General features: G+C 40.5%; 1 protein-coding gene and 1 long non-coding RNA gene across 5 annotated transcripts in view; one reads left to right on the plus strand and one right to left on the minus strand.

Moving 5' to 3' along the window:
• LOC120387891 overlaps positions 1-15,069 on the plus strand; it is a 33,240-nt gene extending 18,171 nt beyond the window's left edge. The window contains exon 6 of the long non-coding RNA XR_005590410.1: positions 14,951-15,069. This is a non-coding gene — a long non-coding RNA (uncharacterized LOC120387891). The remainder of the gene's footprint in view (positions 1-14,950) is intronic.
• UBE4B (ubiquitination factor E4B) overlaps positions 1-18,781 on the minus strand; it is a 66,369-nt gene that overhangs the window by 5,316 nt on the left and 42,272 nt on the right. For 3 of the 4 annotated variants that reach the window (XM_039509247.1, XM_039509248.1, XM_039509250.1), the window contains 15 exons: positions 17,480-17,563; positions 15,847-15,903; positions 14,981-15,097; positions 14,796-14,894; positions 14,135-14,248; positions 12,920-13,118; positions 12,555-12,693; positions 10,216-10,315; positions 9,229-9,356; positions 8,774-8,872; positions 7,142-7,377; positions 5,161-5,287; positions 3,872-4,016; positions 1,047-1,181; positions 132-323 (listed from right to left, as the gene is read on the minus strand). In XM_039509247.1, the coding sequence (XP_039365181.1) occupies positions 132-323; positions 1,047-1,181; positions 3,872-4,016; positions 5,161-5,287; positions 7,142-7,377; positions 8,774-8,872; positions 9,229-9,356; positions 10,216-10,315; positions 12,555-12,693; positions 12,920-13,118; positions 14,135-14,248; positions 14,796-14,894; positions 14,981-15,097; positions 15,847-15,903; positions 17,480-17,563 (1,971 nt within the window). The remainder of the gene's footprint in view (positions 1-131; positions 324-1,046; positions 1,182-3,871; positions 4,017-5,160; positions 5,288-7,141; positions 7,378-8,773; positions 8,873-9,228; positions 9,357-10,215; positions 10,316-12,554; positions 12,694-12,919; positions 13,119-14,134; positions 14,249-14,795; positions 14,895-14,980; positions 15,098-15,846; positions 15,904-17,479; positions 17,564-18,781) is intronic. The other variant, XM_039509249.1, reaches the window with a different exon arrangement.

Consider the following 18,781-nt stretch of genomic DNA (forward strand, 5'->3'; position numbering starts at 1 on the left):
GATGCATTTGAAGGAGGTTGGTTGGCAACGCACAGATAGTCGGCAAGCTCTTCCAGGAGTGATTCTGCAAAGCTCTGCCAGTTCTGTTTGCCCACACCACCACCATACCCACCTCTCTTTCTGGAGCTCACCTGGTCATCAGCAATTGCTTTAGCAAAGCGAGCACAATCTAACTGCAGGTAAATATCAGTCAGTTGGTCCAACAGCTTCTTTGGTTCAAACCCATATTTTTCAGGGTTTTCAACTTTCAGGTCACGGCACTTGGGGCCACACAGTTGCTGAAGGTTAAAGTTCAGCATAGCAGCCAATCGTGGTCCAAGTTCCTAGAAGGCCAAAATAAAGTACAAATGAAAACGAGGAGGCACTGGTGAAGGGACACCACCTTAAGGGCCACATGCATCAGGCTCAGGAATTATAGACTGTGATTTCTCTTCAAGAAGACTGCCACTGATTTCATAAGTTTCACATGGTGAGCCTTTCCTCACTGCTATCTCCAAGCAGTTATACTTATATCCAAACTCAAGTGTTCATCATATGAAATAGAAAACAATGCAACTTGTACTGAATATATGCCCAAAACACATTTTAAAAAGTGTAAGTAATATAATTCCAGGGGGTGTTTCTTCTGTTGGTGACAAGATAAAAACATCACATGCCTAGGTCCCTCTTCAGATTGTTGCAATCACGGTCACTTTTCTCAGGCTGGAAGAACAGAAACAGTCTCCACAAACAGATCCTAGAACGCCCTTCCTACCGTCCAATCTTGGCATCATCGCAACATGCTTGTTATAAACCAAACACACAGGGAAACTGACATGTCTAAAAGCACCATTAACATCTCAGAGACTAAGGAAATGCATTTTATAGCACCAAATCATTGTTACCTATAATTCATATGCTTAGAATTAGATTTCAGTGCACTGTGAATAACATTACAGCTTATCTCCAGGATTTTATCCAGTAAAAAAAGAGCCACCCCGCATATTAAAGAAGCTGAAAACCAGGCAGGCAATGAGGAACACTAGAGCAGAACAGTTTATACTTACAGGTCTGAGGAAAGGCTTCTGAACCTGCTTGGTAAGGATATGGAACATATCAACAGTTTCTGTTGCCAGGGCAAGATACGAGCGGGATACACGCTCATCCTGAGCAAGCTGAGACTGCCGAGCCTGTTGCTGGTCCTAGAAAATAAACATGCCACAATTACAAGTCCTTATAACTCCCTAAACAGACATGATCTAACATCCTTTTGGCAGGGAGCAGAGTTAGAGACTGTGGTTCAAGTTGTAGTAAGATGCTCTTTTATTTAAGGTACAGCTCCCCTTCAGTAGCATGTCCTAGACAAGTCTGATGTGGTGTGGTATGGTGGAAGGGTATAAAAGCGGATAATAGCAAGGGTGTAAAGTGCTGTATCACTCCAAAAAATGATTGTACAAATGATACCGTGGTGGGGTCCCATGTTTAGTGCGTCTCACTGATTCCATATCCAATTTGCTCAACATATAGTTAAAAGGGTGGGCTGGGTTTCTCCCCCATCCCAAATACCAGCACTGCAGAGTCAATGTTGGAGCGGAGAGTCAGGCTGGGTTCTTTTTGGCTTGTTCATCAACACAGGTAATAAAAGCTTCTAAAATTGGAACAAATTCTATAGATGTGTCAGTTCACTCCATCACCTAGTAATGGCTCTGCCATGCGAACAGGAGTAAACAGTCATAAAGGCTTCAGAAGAGCAAACCTGATTCTGACTGAACACATGAAGCAGAAGCTGTGAAGGTGATTTTTTAGAGTGTCACTTCGTTGACCCACAACTGCACGTTGAATCTTTTTTTCTTAATTACTTTTATGGGAAAGAGATATGGGCTCTCAGAGATCCACGCATCTTTCAAAAGTAAATCAGAGAGAGTCATGTGGATGAGTTATACAACTTTCAGCTCTGCACAATTAGCAACAAGCTCCTACAGGACTGTCAGGTATCAAGGTCATGCTGTTTGTCACCTGAAAGGTAAAGTTTCTCTAGATTTGAAACATGACTCATGACCTATATGTCACAACCTATTAATGATCTCTGAATCTTCTATTAAAACCAGACTTGACAAAAGTGCTGGAGAATACATTACAGAGAACCATTCTGCCCTAGCTGGAGGATGGACTGGAGGTCATAAACAGAACTGTTCCAACTCTAATTCCATACAGGTTGTATGGAAGAATGTTTTTTATAATCATACACCCAGTCAGTAGGACTCCGATTATCAACATGGAATATAGATGTTCCTCGTATAGGGAGTTCCACTAGGTGACAACAACAAATGTGAGAACGATACTAAATAAGTGATGTCCAGAAGGAAAGTTAGGTCTAAAGTGAGGAACAGTAAGGGTTGAACTTTGAGACCTTCATCAGCCAGGGAGCTATCCCCGCTCCTGCCAAGGGCTAGATCAGCCTCTGCTGATCCAAAACCCTGAGAAAGTTCTAAATGCTAATTCCCTACAGAGTGCTGTATTGGAGCCACTTCTATCTTGAAACAAAGAAACTATTTTTAATCAATACAAATGTTATAAAAATAGCACGAGAGATGACCAAGAAATGGTGTTCATTTCCAGACCCATCAGCTTTTACACTATCCTTGTAATATTTACATACTAAAGCAGCACTCTTTACAGTCCCTTTGCATAGCATTATTCATATTTTACAGATATTGCTGCAATATGAAAAGAAGACAGTGTTGCTGACTACAGCCAAGTGCAGTTGTCAGTTTAATATTTGGTAAATTTTCTATTGGGATTATATCCTGCACTTGTCAATGGACTGGACTCTAATCTAAAAGGTTGTTTCGATCTCTAACTTTTAACACGCTACAGTAATTCGTATTCTTCCCCCCCGTGACAAACATCACAGACATCAACATGTCTGCAACTAGATAATCCATAACAACTACAAAGTGGAACTTCAATCTTCTCCTTCACACATACACATGCAGCCACCTAAGCACCGAAGATTACAACCATGCAGAATATTTCCATAGCTGTATGGTAAGTGAATCCCAGGACAACTGCATACAGTCATTTACTATCCCGGTATATTTTAAGTTTATCCAAGTCTATTTAAGAAGAGAATAATCCAGCTGCCTACTTTACATTGGGCTTTAATGCTCTATTTTTTGCCACCACTGTTTGCATTGTAAGGATTATCCACTTCCAAGATTTGCACGCATGTGCTCTATCTGAGCCAGCTGTCCACATTCTTGTTGTATGAAAGTTTTAGGATAGCTAATGCTTATCTGTATCAAAAGGAGGAAGTAACGCTGTAGGGAAAATACAGACTTTAGAATGTTCTCATCTGAAAGGAACTCTGCAAAATGGATCTTCCCTTTCAATCTATCTTTTTTATTTTAGATTTTTGAAATCAGTAACCTCAGTATAAAAATATCTGACATTGGTGGGTGAATGCATACAATTATTGTATAACGACACAATCCTGGAATTTATTCTCTTCCTTTCCATCCCAAAGCCTGCTTCGAGCTCAATATATTAGGAGAAAAAAAGGTCTTTACTGGGACAGTTCTTTGAAGTGAACTCAGCTGGTGGACATCTTCCAGAACTTCCTTTGAAAAAGGATTATAAGCCTCAATTTCTCCATTTAGCATTTTAAATACACGATTTCTTAAAAGACTCATATACCCTCCCCTCTAGTGCCAGCCCTGACATAGCTCTGCAGCCTGGATTCTCTTTCAGGAAGCAGTTCCCAAAGTGACCCTGCCTATGGTAGCAGCAAGCAATGCTACCTCCAGGAGCTGCTCTGCTACCCTTAGCCAAAGAAATCTTACCATAAGAAAGGAATGGGCACTGTGGAAAAAAAAAAAAAAAACATGCTCACCCTAGGCAGCAGGTCCCACTGTTCTTTGTTCTTCATCTCCTCTTGAACTTCATGGATCCGTTTTAGGGACTCCAGACTCTCATCCAGCAAGAAAGTTGTATCATTTATCAGCATGTTGATATAGCGAACAAACTGCTTCCCAGAGCTGGAAAACATTGAAACGCATTTATCACTGCACAGTACAACAGGAGCATTCAATCCAGAATGCATCTCTCAATCTGGAGCACTACCAACATTCCTTCTTCATACCACGGTTTGAATAATTAATTCCCCCACTCCACAGGCCAGGTGAATCAGAGTCCAGAGACACCCTAAATTCTTCTGTGTTTAGAATGGCTATAATGGAAAGGTCTAATCATGTAAACTGGGACTGATCAAAAGAGGTATTCTCCCCTTCCTGACAGTAATAGCCAAGAGCAAGAGAGCCCAAACAAGAGTAAAACAGGAGGAGGGAAAATCCTTTTTCAATGGATAAAGCAGCTCTTGTTGGCCAGTGACAGAAAAATTGTCAATTATCTAGGAACTCACATGAGAGGCCCAAATAAACTCCACCAGGGTCTGGAAATGGAATCTGGGACAGACCATCAGGGGGACTAAAAGGATGAAATGGATAATCCCTGTCTCTGCACATCTGGACTATAACACGATGACAGACATTAACAACTGTGGGGGGAGGGATAGCTCTGTGGTTTGAGCATTGCCCTGCTAAACCCAGGGTTGAGAGTTCAATCCTTCAGGGGGTCATTTGGGGATTGGTCCTGCTTTGAGCAGGGGGTTGGACTAGATGACCTCCTGAGGTCCCTTCCAAACCTGATATTCTATGATTTAACTAGAAACAAAAAAGTATACTCAGAATAACACACAGTGGTTCCCAACTGGGATCACCACTGTGAGCTCAGGAAAACACTCAGAAGAAGTACAAGGTAGCAACTAACAAAGACTAAAGGAAGTGCATTTTTCACAATATTTGTGGCATAACATGACCAAGATCTGGGGAGTGCGCAGAAGATGTGCCCTCCAACACAACAGAGAAGCAAGCAGTATGCACAGCAGCATAGGGAGGCACATTTGAAAATAAATACTGGGGGGAGTTTTCTTCTTGCAGCTCCGGGTCTTGTACATTTTTTTCATGTTCTGAAGCTAAATATCTTTGAGTAGTCTGGCTCTTCGGCTACATATCCTAGTTGGAGGGATCAGCCTCAGATCCTTGCTCCAGTGGTCTCCACACTACAGAAATCCAAGGCGAGTGTCTGAGCAGTTATCTCTGGCATTTACAACATTTTACTCACTTGAACTCTTCCATGAAGGTGCCATGGTGAGCTATGTTCTGCCAAAGGCTTTTGAAAATGGTGCTGATATGGTAGCGGATTGTAAATTTGTCGTAGAACTCGCTGGTGGCTCCAGTGTGCTCAACATCTGAGAAGAAAATAGAAGACCCCAGTAGTAAAACTAGAACCCCATCATCAAAACTAGAACTCCATCATCAAAATTTATCTCCAGTATGCTGTGCTAATTTACTAGGTACCCACGTACCACACTCCCCACCCCATCCCCAATCTAACTGATCAAGAACAGCTGAAAGCTGCAAAAAAATAAATCACATCTGTAAAAACAATGAGGAATTCTTCTGGCACCTTAGAGATTTGTGGGCATAAGCTTTTGTGGGCTAGAACCCACTTCATCAGATGCCTTGTTGTTTTTGCTGATCCAGACTAACACAGCTACCACTCTGACATCTGTAAAATTCCATCTTGGTCCCAATTTTAAAGGGGGCATCGCTCACTTTATTTCTCAGAATCAACCTTTCTTTCAAAGGAAAGCAAGTCTCATGATGCGGCATCTTTGGAGGAGAATAACTTACATACTACTTTTATTCCATGTTTAAAAAACCTGCATTGTTTGGGCTCTCCAATGTGTGAGGTGCTAAAGATAAATAATTAAAGTGAATATAGAGACCCATAAAAAAACTGGATTACTGAATACAAAAAAAATCTGCTACCTCAACATTATGTTGAGTATTTTAATCACTCTTCCCCCCCCCCCCCCGAAAAAAAAAATCAGGAAATTGAGTTGTTTCTACATCAGCTGTAGACCCCTTTCAAATGTGTAGAAATCTGATTTAATATCCATGTTTCTCAGGGTTTAATATTTCTGCTCATCACCACAGCATCTGACCACTATCCATGTAAAATCAATAGCAATAATGAAATCTCTAGCGTACCTCATGGGGTATATGGTTCTTCTCCCTTTTTGGGGTACTGCTTTTGGTTCTGATTTTTTAAATTTTACTAATTCACTTGGGGTTTTTTTGTTTAGATTGGTTGATGTTTTTCAGGGAAAATAATATGGTTATTAGTGGCTGAAAACATGCACAGTGTAGTCAATAAATGCTTACTAGAGAGATAACTTGAACTGCTTGGAGATTATACTATACACTTATTCTTCTGTAGTGACCATCCCAGAGTAAGTGGCACTGTGCAAAAGTTAAGGTCACATTAACATAAAACAGAATACGGCAGAAGGATGTAGCCAAATAATGAAATTAAGCAAGAAAAAAAAACTGGGAAAAAAGGTGAAGCCAGAACACTCAAATGAATTAATTTTTGTGCATTTAAAATATCAGCGTATTGTATTAGTGTAGGCTTTTTGTTTTTATTTATTTTTATTTTTTTTAGGAAAAGTAGCATTTGTGTGTAGGACTATATGATTCCTTTTCTGCCCTATTCAATTCAACTCCTATATGTTCTATGACTCTGTGCTCCACAGTGCAATAAAGGTGGCAGCTCATGGTAGATCTGCAGCTGAGATAGCTGAAAGGCCACCTAGACTTACTGGATCCCTGGGATGGATGTTTGAAAAGCTAGGAGAGATGGGACATCAGAGTGGACTGATGACTTCCCAGGGGAAGACCCCTCAAGGGCTGTCCAAGGTTTTTGTGGCTATCAGGGTACTTAGAAGCTCATGCACAAAAAAATTTCATCTCCAAGCACCCCCGTGCCCCCCCCCCCAAAAAAAAGCAAAAACCAACCAAAAAACCCCAACTTTCCTGCTTTGGAATCAAAGTGCCACTGCAGCACTGCTAGCGTCAGACTACAATAAAGCAGCACGAAGATGGTCAGAAAGTAATACGACAAGGCAACATCTAAAGATGTTCCAAAGGACTGACTGATTTTTTTTTTTAAGAGCCTAAGCAGACTGACAGAACCTCTTGCCTTACAAAGCTTTCACCACTCTGTGTTGATCAATAACCCTGCAAACACAATATCTTACCTGTATAAAACTTCATCAGCGAGGGGACTAACAATTTAGTGGAGAGAGGATGATTCTCAATCATTTCAAAGAACTTCTGGGTCCGTGGCTGAACAGCTGGGTTTGTCATGAACATCACCTCCACCAGCTTTGCTACCAGATACGGGTTTCGGATGTAGTTCTGGTTGCACAGCATCACAACAAGGAACATCACAATGTCCTGAGTGCAGGGCTCATAAAGCACCTGAGGAGAGTATCTGAAGAGGGGGGAAGGGGAACACAAAACTTGTAAAGGATTCAACTACATATTGTCATAGGCAACTCAGGTCAGACTACCTGTTAGCCCCAGCAAAAGCATTAAGTCATTATGGAAACTAAACTCTGATTCAGCTATATTAGGTGTTCTTGCCAGTAATAGTTTCCAGGGATCACCTTTGAAGCACAGCCACAATCAGTTGTTGCATTTCATATGGAGTCAACACTACTTTGAAGTGCTACTTTAATGCTTGCTACCTCCTAGGCATGCAGGGACAACTGCTGCCTCTTTTTGAAGCCCTGTGGGGTTGAAGGAGGACTGAGATCGCCTGAATTCTATGAACACCAGTGGACCCACAAGTCTGAGGGAACAGCCATATTCGGCTTTAATGAGATAAATCTTAGAAGTTAATGTGATTCTGGCAAATCTACAAATTAAAGTGAATGTTTGTTTATTAGTGGGTCATTTCTTATCTTTAATACTGCTCTAGAGATGGTTAATACCTCAGACCTTATTACAATATCTAAGAGAAATTGCCTTTTTAACAACACATGGTACTACATTCAATTTATAATAGTCTAGGAAAGCATTTCCCATTCTGAAGGGCAGTGTCACTGGTGAACCCCCTACTTCTAAGAGACACTTGGGCAGCAAAGGAGATTGGGGCAGACCCGGAGTAAGGCAATCTCCTCTGCAAAAATGCTCCATGCCTGTGGGTAAAGCAGAAATTGGCTCTTTGAAAGCCATGTCCATAGCCCCATTCCTCTTTCTGCAATGACTCCGAATGCAGTCAGCAACAAAAGCAGCTAACACATAGAGGGCTGCATGCAACGGCAACAGCCCACTGCCACAAGCTTCTCCCCTTGGCTCTCACGATAAACAGCTTCGTGCAACAGCAAACCAGCCTAGCCATACGAGTCCCCAACAGATGCTTAGCCCATCTGCCCAGGCAACATGCAGCCTTCTAGTGAGCTGGAAAGAGGGACAGAGACTCACAAAAGCAAGAAAAAAATTAGAGAAATGAAAGAAGATTAGATAAAAAACCCAAGTAGGAAAAGACCAGAGACAGGGGGAAAAAGCACAGCTAAAGCAAACCTTGGATCTACCCTCTCAGACATGCACGCAGGGGGGCCTGCAAGGTCTAGGCAACTGATATTCACCACAGTTTGCTTCCCCTCACCCTTCTTTTTCTGCCTTTTTTCCCTCCAGAGAAATCACTGATCTTTTTCTTATTCTTATTAGTCCCTCTCTTTGTGCTGGAACTGGAACTGATTTAGCTCAGAGTTCTGACTGGTTTTCAGTTGTAGAGAAGGGAGCCCATAGCCAATTACAAGAACACCGTCTGTGATGTAGGATTGGGAAGCATAATAGTTTGCCTCAAACATGACTTCACTTACTGTACAATAAAAAATAAAAATTCAGCAACATCTTCCACATAAAACTCGGGCAGTGCTGCAAACATCTTCGGGACATCAGGATTTAAAGGCAGTACTATGCTGTGGAATAGAAAAGACAGTGACAGGGTTAAAAGGAGGACAGCAGAATACCAGGGTTAAATAATATCTTCTGCATTCTACTACCGAATTTCCAAATGGCCCTTTACAGATATTTTCATAAATATTGGATTTTAAAACTTCAAATCTCAGCTCTTCCAATTAGCAAAACATAACTCAGGTTTTTACAGCTGTAATTGAAATTACAACATAAATCAGACTTACAGTCTAAAAACTGTCATTCATTGACAAGAACTGATCACAAATTTAGGAGTCCCAGTAGGTGGTAATGTTGAGGTAGACACAGCTGGTATCAGATATTTCAGATAGTGATTTACACACCCAGCCCTGAAACTCACTTGGGGTAGGCAGGGTCGAGGATTCGAAGCAACAGCTGAATCACCATACCATAAAAATTCAGACACCTCCTCAGAAAGTTCTCATCTAGCAAGCCAGCATCTGCACAAGCCTTGCACCGCACCAGTTTCTGTAGGAGGAGGAGAAGATGCACACAAAAGGCTAATCAAGAGCAAGATACAAGAAACACAGTATGAAGGTCAAATCCATCCACTCCATTCAACACTCCCAATAATTAAGACAGTTCTGCCCTTCCCTCCATACAAAATATTTTATCATTGCCCAAAGAACAGGACAATATATCAACAAAGACAGATGAATACAACTCAACTAGATCCACAAGGAGAAAACCTTCACTAACTCGTAGTTAAGGAGCAAATATTCCAACAGTAAGAACAGGAGAGTTAAGAAGCTAGATGAGCTGAGAAATTGTCAGAAAAAGCCATCTAGATGGTACAGAGTAGAATATTCCCATCAATTTACAGTTACAACAATTAAACAGGGTATTGAAATTCATAATGAAGGATTCCAGTGCATCCACTTCAGAAAGAGTTTAGGACTGAGAGTCAGGAGCTCTGGATTTCTACACCCAGTTTAGACAGAAATTGTACAAGCCCCTGAGCAAGTCACTCACTCTCTGTGCTGTTATTTATCCACCCGAGAAATGGAAACAGCAACACCATCATTCCTCAGAAGGGTGTTGCATGAACTGATTTTTGTAATCTGCTTTTACATTTAAAATTGCTCTGTAAGTGCTACGCATTCTCATCCTGTATTGTACTGTGCATATTATATAGTGTTCTTAAGTCAAACAGTGTAATATATTGAAAATGATTCTCCTATATACCTAAGACACATTTTCAAACATCTGTGAAAACATGGTTGCTAGCAAACCTCTCCCATTGAAAAAGAACTACCACCACCACTATCACCACACACACACACAGGTTGACAGGGCCATTTAGTTGTCATCCTAACTAGTTACAAACCTTAAGTTGTGTTTTACAGCGTTTCAGCATTTCTCGATGTCTGGTAGCTAGAGGAGACTCTTTCCATTGACTTTCATTGTTTCTCAGATCTTCCACAGTCCTGTAAACCACATGAAATCACTAGTGATGACAGTAAAGGGGACATATGATGACAGCAGGTAAAACATTTACACTACCTGATTTCAAATTACAAAGGAAAGAAATTTGGGAAGAAAAAAAAATGAGATTACAAAAATTCATCACCAGGACAGCAAATTACTCTTGCATCTTTTGAAAGGAAAAACAAAAATCTTCAAGGCCAAATGCTGGGATACACGAAGTACACTAGTTTCACGATTGATTAAGCAAACAAGAACTACAGCAAACAAATATTACTGGTGGGACAGCGGGGAAAGGATTTCCCCTCCAGACACATTCATCACTTTAATCACATTTCTAATACTTTGGTTTGTACCAAATTCACAATCTCTATAAAAAGCAGAATTAAAATCATGTCATTAAGAATAGTAACCCTGTGTTAGAGGGAGCCTGATCCAGAACATCTGACAAGCAGGCAAGCAAAGGCCATCTCTCATTCACCCCCCAAACTAAGAGCAGAGAGATGAAAAGCAGAAGCTACCAGAGGAAGATGGGAAGGTTGGTATCAGGAACGGTTCAAAATACCTTCCTCTCCTTTGTAGGACAGATACAAATGCACTCCCAGCACCTCCCTCTCAACCGCCTTCTAGAAAAGATTTATCTTGGCAGCCCCTGTCCCCATGCACAACCCCCATTACAATTCAAGCCTGTGGGGAAAGAGCATAAGCAATGGGGAAGCTGCTCATGCTCTCCCCTTCAGTGCAAGGCCCATCATTATAAGCAAGATTGAGTTTTGCCCCCTCCACCATGGTCACAGTCAGCCTAGACCTAACACAGGATATAAGTTAAGTGCAACGACTGTGTCACACAACCATCCAAACAAAGCTATTCAAGTCTCATCATTTGGACTTAATTCATTTAAAAAGCAGCAGCTGATTAATGTTTTGTCTATGTGGGTATTAATCTTAATGTATTTTAGATTTTATATTCTACATTATTATGATTCTATTTCCTACCACCCCTGGATGTAAACTAGTCTCCCCAGCCTTGATCTGCTGCAGATCATTATCTGACCTGAATTCTTTCATTAGTGACATCAAAATATATGGCCTGAGTTTACAGGGGGCTAAGCATTTCCTGGTGAGCGCTGAGCATGCACGGAAATAACTCAAGATTGACAACACTACATTCCAAATAAGGAAAAAGGAGTGATTCCTTTTTAAAATCCAGGGTCTGGTTTATTTGAAAATACTTGTGTAAAACATGTGTTGACTGTTCACACACAGATATCAACAGCTTTCCTAGCCTTTTGTATGTCTATACTGTAAATAAAGTTCTAAAATCCTCCAACAAACCTGCCATTTTAATGTCAAGGGACTTTTACTAAGTGAATACAATTATAAATAGTGGAAAACACTGATGCTGTGCAATCTGCTTTTATTTATTTTAACTGAGAAAGTCCCTTGAGGTTGAGCAATCCAGCAGCTATAAAAAGTTAATTTGGATTCATGTCAAGAAGGGAAAACAACAGCATCTTCATGTCAGCATCAGAACTTAAGCAATTTTTTAAAAATGACAAACCAGTAGTAGAATTATATATGCAGCTACCTTAGAATTCACGGTGAAAGCTTTTATATAATGAAGGAGATAATTTGATATCCACCAAGACCATAGTAGCCACAAGGAACAGATAAACATCTGTTCTGCAGGGGGATAACACAACATCCCAGACATAGGAGAGGAAATGCTGCTTGTCAAGCAACCACTACAATGACCTGCATGTCAGAGATACATGTGTATGCACCTCCACAGCAATGCAAAAGGTTTAAAGCACCAACATCCCCAATCATACCACTGACTATTCAACAAAGCTTCAACTATCAAAACATTGCAACTCTGTACCCGCTAGGATGCTTTCAAGAACTACCCAGTGCTCTCTAGCACTACCCCTAGAGTCTGAGAGCCTATATAGAAACAGCATCCTTTCCTCCCACTATTGTTTGAAGTCACGATGGATGCCATTGTACGCATCAGCAGAACCAGAACCTGCAGACACAAAATACTCTGCAAGAGCTATCAAAGCAGCAGACTGACTAGTCGATAAAACTCCCCAATACTCCATAGCCTGGATTTACTTAAGTTGTAGTTTTAATTTCCATCAAATCTGCAAAAACCATAATCATATATAGGAAAGCACCTACTAGTCAAGGTGGCAGGGAAAACTGTAGAACACATGCTAGGTAACTAACACAACTTCTAACCTGTTGAGCTCCCTGATGGCCCGCAGTCTACGGATGTAGCGGCGGCAGCTTGGCAGGATGGAGAGGTGATGGGCATGCAGGGTTAGGAAGAAGCATTCCGTTGGGAATTTCGGTTCAGAACATGGAGACTGATCCCTGTCTACAAAAAAAGAACAAAACAGGATGAAGGAGAGTAAGAAAAAAAGCTACATGAATTAATGCTCAGAGACGTTGAATAACTCACTTCTCTGCAGTCTTAAAACAAGCTATAAAAGCAACAGACAGTCCCAAGCAAAACATTTATGGTACTGAATGTTTTGTGATATCCCTAATACCAGAACAAAAGGGTAGAGACAAAAGGTAGACAATGCATGCTCTTTACTCACAAAGCTCAGCCATCCAGCCTGTAACATCCTCCATTGTTGCTTTCACTCTTGTCTCATCCATTGGGACAGTGATGCGACACCTGGGATGGAATATATAGGTGGGATCAACCGTTTCTAGCTTTATCTTTGTGCTAAGCTGCTGCAGCACCCAAAGGAAGTTGAGCATAAAACCGTCTGTAGACACCATCCGATCATCAGTCTGCAAGACAAGGGAGAGAAAGTGAATGCTAGAATATGCCAGCTAAGAAGAAAGCAGCAGGCCACAGACCATTGCAGTTGGCAGGCCTGGGACTCAAGCATCCATCGCTAATACACAATGCATGGTTAAAACAACAAATAAAAGAAGGACCAGGACCTCTAAGGCTAACTAGAATATGAGCAGCTGTAACTGTTAACAGCATTTCCCTGCGCTGTGTGTGTCAGCCACCAGTCATTTTTATGACTACTAAACGCACATACTTAGGGGAGAGAAAAAGAGGGGGAAAGGGTCTCAAAGAGGCTTCTTCAAAAATTTTAGCATAGGTACAGCCAGGAACAGGAAAGATTCATAAAATAGCTAAGCTTCAGTTCTTAAATTTTACCATACAAGCAACATTTCCAGTAGTTGTTTCACCTTGAAGAAAACAGTTCTGCAGATAGTTTCAAAATGTTTGCATGGATGGAAAATGGGGACTTCAGAACACTGATGCCTCAAACCGCACAATTTTAGGATTCACAATCAGGTTATACCAAGGCAAAAATCAACTAACCAATGGCAAAAAAAAAAAATCAGCGCTGTTGCTTCAATGGAATTTTGCCAATTCTCACTAGGGCTTACTCAAATTTACAAGAGCCACAAATAAAGTGAGTGCTTGGCAGTTCGTTAACTGGGGGAGAAAACAAGTTTTTATTGCAGCCAGTTGGTGGAAGCTGCCAGGAAGAGCACATATCAATAAAAAGGCACAAACTTCAGCCAAGGAGGGGTGTGTTCTAACAAATTTAGATAGTTCAGTATTCAGAGAGGAGTACAAACAGGACAAAATAGATACATTTAAAAAAAAAAAAAAAGAAGGATGTTCAGAAAAATAATATTGAAAGAATGGCCTAGATGGAATTCCTGGTTGCTTCAGGCCCTAGAACGTCTGTTGTCTTCTGTTAAAACTACCACCGCCTCAGCCACTTAGAACTATTTGTGCTAACTACATCTGTGAATGAGGAAGAGAGTTCAGTCTTTACCTGCATCTGTGCCTTCTTCATGTTGGCATCAACAACAGCTGCCATGTAACTGAGAGCTGCCTCTCGAGTTTCACCATTCAGCAAAATACTATGTAGAATCTTAAACAGCTCTTGCTGAAATTTAAAGTGAAAATTATGTCACTGAACAGCAAGATCATGAAAACAGCAGCACGGAGACACATGTGCATGTTCCAAGTATTATACAGAATCTACTATTCTGTTGTAGTCTTCTTGTAAAGAACACAGCTATCCCAGGTAAATGGGATAAAATATTTGTTTACAGAAGAATGTTATCTACAAAAGATTATAGCTTAAAAATCATGGCAACACAATCACTGTGGAAATGTACCAGGTCTTCTTTACTCATCCACCCACAAGAACTGAACATTGAGAGACATTTGTGAATAATCAATAGCTGGTGGTAACCGTACCGATATTCCTTGGGTTTGGGTAGGGGGCTTACAGAACAATCTCCTAGTGTTGTGGCTCTCTGATTAAACTCTTCTTGTTGGGTTTTTGCTCACCCTCTTCTTAACTACTTTATTGTTTAGTGAATGGTCTATATTTTGTAAAACACTTCACCCACGTTATGGAAACCAAAAATTTAAAAACCAACCCACCCACCCACCCTCCGGCAGCAATTAAATATCAGGATACTTACTCTTGCAGATTCCAGGTAATGCTGCAATGACTGGCTAACAACCCGCGTGTTTTCAAGAGTAATGGCAGGCCCTGAGAAATATTTTTCAACTACTTTAATCTGAAAGAAAAAAAATTTGCAAGGAGTACAAACACATCTTTTGGGTTCTTTTCCAGATGAGAGACTGCAGCCAGCATAGTACTTACATCATCTTCAGCAAAGACAGAGAGACTGAAGAAAGCTCCAAGGTAAGAGAGTCTTTGCAACTCTCGTCCTGCACCTGGGCTTACAGGTTTAGGCAACCACAAGGGCAAAGAAACAACCTACCAAAAAAAAGGAACAGGAAGACATTGACAGGGCAGCCAAATCATTAACACTCTTTTTCTAGCTGCATTTGTTGATTCTTCATCATCCCATCACACTGATAGCAAAATGGTGAAGTCTGTAGTGCTTCAGAAAGCTAAGCAAGCAATCTTTGTTTTATGTCTCTCTGAACTTCAGTTATTTCTCTTCTCAAAGAGAGGCAACTCAATTTATTGATGATGTTCTTCCTTGGACAGATCTTAGTTATTGCTTACTCTTAAGTAATACCATAGCTCCCAAGAGCCCCCGATGAGGATGAGGGCCCAATTGTGCAAGATGCTACACAACCACATAACAAGAGTCACTGGCCCAAGTAACTTATCCAAGAAATCTGGATGGTTCATCATCTAATGCATGCAGTGCTCAACTAGATTGGTATTGCCAAAGAACATAAAGAACAAACCATGCCATCAGCAAGAACTGCATGCAAATTAGAGAGGAGGTAGGCCTAGCAGATGGGCATGACGATGGAAACCATGAATTCATGGCCTCCAATCCTGGAAGCCACTGACTTTTTCTGTGGCTTTGGAGCAAGACACTTCTTTGTGCCTCAGTTTCCCAACTGTAAAACAGGAATACCACCTAGCTAGCTTTTAAGGGTGGTGTGAGAATAACTAATGTTTCCAGAGTGTTTTGAAAACAAAAATGCTATGCAGATGTTAAGTATTATGTAGCAGAAACGGTTACATTTAGGTGTGCGGACACTTACCAAACTGCATATAGGGTGCGTTTTCCCAAACTTGATTTCACACAATTCACCTAATGCCTGTAAAAAAACCAAAAAACAAAGACAGTTTATTCAGATGCATTTCCCAGACCACCCTGGCTACCAATGAACAGATAAACATGCTAGAATGCTTAAAAGACCAGATCCTGCTCCAGTTAAGTCAATAGTAAAACATTAATTGTCTACAAAGGGAACAGGATCTAAATATGTTGATGCACACCTTGCAACTATGTCAGAAAGCCAAATATCACATTTATTTTAAAAAATTAGCTGGGCAAGTTATTTGCTTGTTCAATACATAATGATCCCATTGCTCAACTCCTAAACTGCTATACAAGAGTCAGTAAGAGTAATAAACAGGGCTATTGTCCTATACACACCAAGGCCTTTGTCTTCCGACCCTAAGTGGAACATCGTCAGATGAATGCTGAGGCCTGAAACAAAGAATCCTATCTACAGTCTCTAACTCAAGCTAAACTGCAGAGGAGAAGGAAATAAAGAGGCTATAAAGCAGGATTTTGAAAACGCAAAAATAACGTAAGCTTTTACATGCTCCACTTCTTGTATTATATGTTCTCATACTTCTATTCCGGTGTATCAAGTTAACTACTATTCCACCCTTTGCCACTTCAAGGCTCTGCAGAAGAGACTCCAGCAAGCGTTAACCTATGCTGAAGCTGACAGCTGAATTTCACAAGGGGTTGAAATTATTTAAGGTTGGGGTAGCCTGAAAATTGAGGAACACAGAACAAGCAGAGAAAGCTTTTTTTTTTACATGTGGATCAGTGACATCAAATGTGCTTAGTTTGCAAAGTCCCGAAGTGGTTTAAGTTAATTCGCAGAACTGCAAACTCAACCCGGATCTGAAGCAGTCCTCTTTCTGGTTCAAAAATCATCAGTAAGAGATCCTGCAATCTGATTTTATCTGCAATAAATGGGATACAGGAGAATCCTGCCTTCTGTCTTGTGTCTGTACTTGGCTTGGTAATGTTGCCTACAGGAATAAAAGTTTAGTTGTGTCAATAAATCAGCAGTTCTGCCTCAAAGACACATTGGGTGTTGATCTATGGAGTAAAATAAAGTGCTTTTTTAAAGTCACTTTTCAGCGGTCAGACTGCCATGAATTCCCTACAGTAGACAGCCATTGGTTTGAATCATTTTATTTATTGAATAATGGACATCAATTGGCTAGACAGAGAGCAATACAAAAACCAAACAGAAGTAAATAGTGGAAAGTAGATTTATTTTTCCATTTCTGATCATTTAAGGTTTTTAACAACAATTATGGGATTTATTTGGTTTTTAAAACACATAGCATGTGCACTAATCGACGAGACCACATCTCTCATCTACATCACCAGGATGCAAACATTTGAATAGACTGTTGCATAAAGTCTGCTGTACATTAAGCCTGAGACATTATGAGCGCCACAGATTCCACCTGGTCATTACTCTGTTACTCACCTCATAACACTTTACATTTCCAACATGAGGTCAATGTTCAATAAGCCATTTGAAGCAAGCCAAACAGGGTTAATTAAAGTTACTTTGAACAGATCTGCATCAAATACTGGGTATATTAAAGCAAGAGCTGCTAAAAAGGAATAGTCCTTACCATAAGGGGATATTTAAAATTGTCACTATCAAGGGAGCACTCTTTGGAAGCAAGAGCCAGGCCTTGTATGATAGGGATAAAGATCTGTAAAAACAGAAGTACATTACTTATACACTTCAGAATGGGAACCAATAAGACATCGGTGAAGCCACAGCCCTGGGCACCCTGAAACCCACTCACATCTCCAATACTAATATGTCCACAGAAGGAAACAAAATATAAAGTTTGTTCTGTCCGTTTACGTAAGTTATTTCAAAAGAAATAGCAATGTTTAAATGTAAAAAGAGTAGCAAACCTAGAAGTACAACCTCAGTCCAGTTCCTTTACGCTTAAGGCAATGAAGTTCAGCCCATGAGACCACATCTTTTTTGTTACATTTTGAGAAGAGCATCTGGCATGAATCTTCAACGCATCCAAATACAGCGTAAACGACAGATCAACTTGATGTCTGTACATGAAAATTCACTTGTACAAACAATTAAATATTCCAAACACGTGAGCACTTGAAAAGTTTTTCTGGTCAGTGCCAAGAACCTAAATTGTAGTCTAAAAAATTCTAGCAATGCAAACAACATGCTAATCTGGACTTGGTCATAGAGCTAGTGGAACATACAGACACACTGCAGCTGATCAACAATGGTAAAGCCACAACAAGATTAGGGACTTGATCTAGCAAACTCTCCACAGGTAGAAATCATGTATAAAAATATAAAAATACAAGAGAGATTATTGCCAAGAAGAATGGGTCTGGGGCTTCCTTTAACAGCTTGATAGCCCAGCCTTGCAGTACTCCATTGACCCACTGACTTGGAGTGAATAGTGATTATATACAGCGGAATAGTATTTTCTGGGCAAGTAGATTTTGTGCCTGTGTCGGTAAATTTTAATACTGTGATAGGCAAAACAGCAGGAGTCACTGAGACTGCAAAGGAGGAAGGAAGAAGGGAGGAAATGATTAACCAAGAAGTAACAACACCCAATTACAAGGGCCCAATCACACATTATCGAATTTTTCCTTCTGGAATAAAAATCAAATATTTGTTTTACAAAATACAGGAGTGACCACTGGAACCCAAATAGAACTGTACTGGGTCTCTTGGATAAAGATATACAAATATCATCAAATTGTGTTAAGGAATCTGGTTACAACAAGGCTGTTCCCTAATCCAGTTAAGGGCATGGTTCCAATCTTGATCTTAACCATGTTCCAGAACCATTCCCTGTAGGGTATGTCTACACCAGGGGTCGGCAAGTGCTGTGCCGAGTCTTCATTTATTCACTCCAATTTAAGGTTTCGCATGC

This window comes from Mauremys reevesii, linkage group 21 (assembly GCF_016161935.1).
Source record: "Mauremys reevesii isolate NIE-2019 linkage group 21, ASM1616193v1, whole genome shotgun sequence".
NCBI classification, from domain to species: domain Eukaryota; kingdom Metazoa; phylum Chordata; order Testudines; family Geoemydidae; genus Mauremys; species Mauremys reevesii.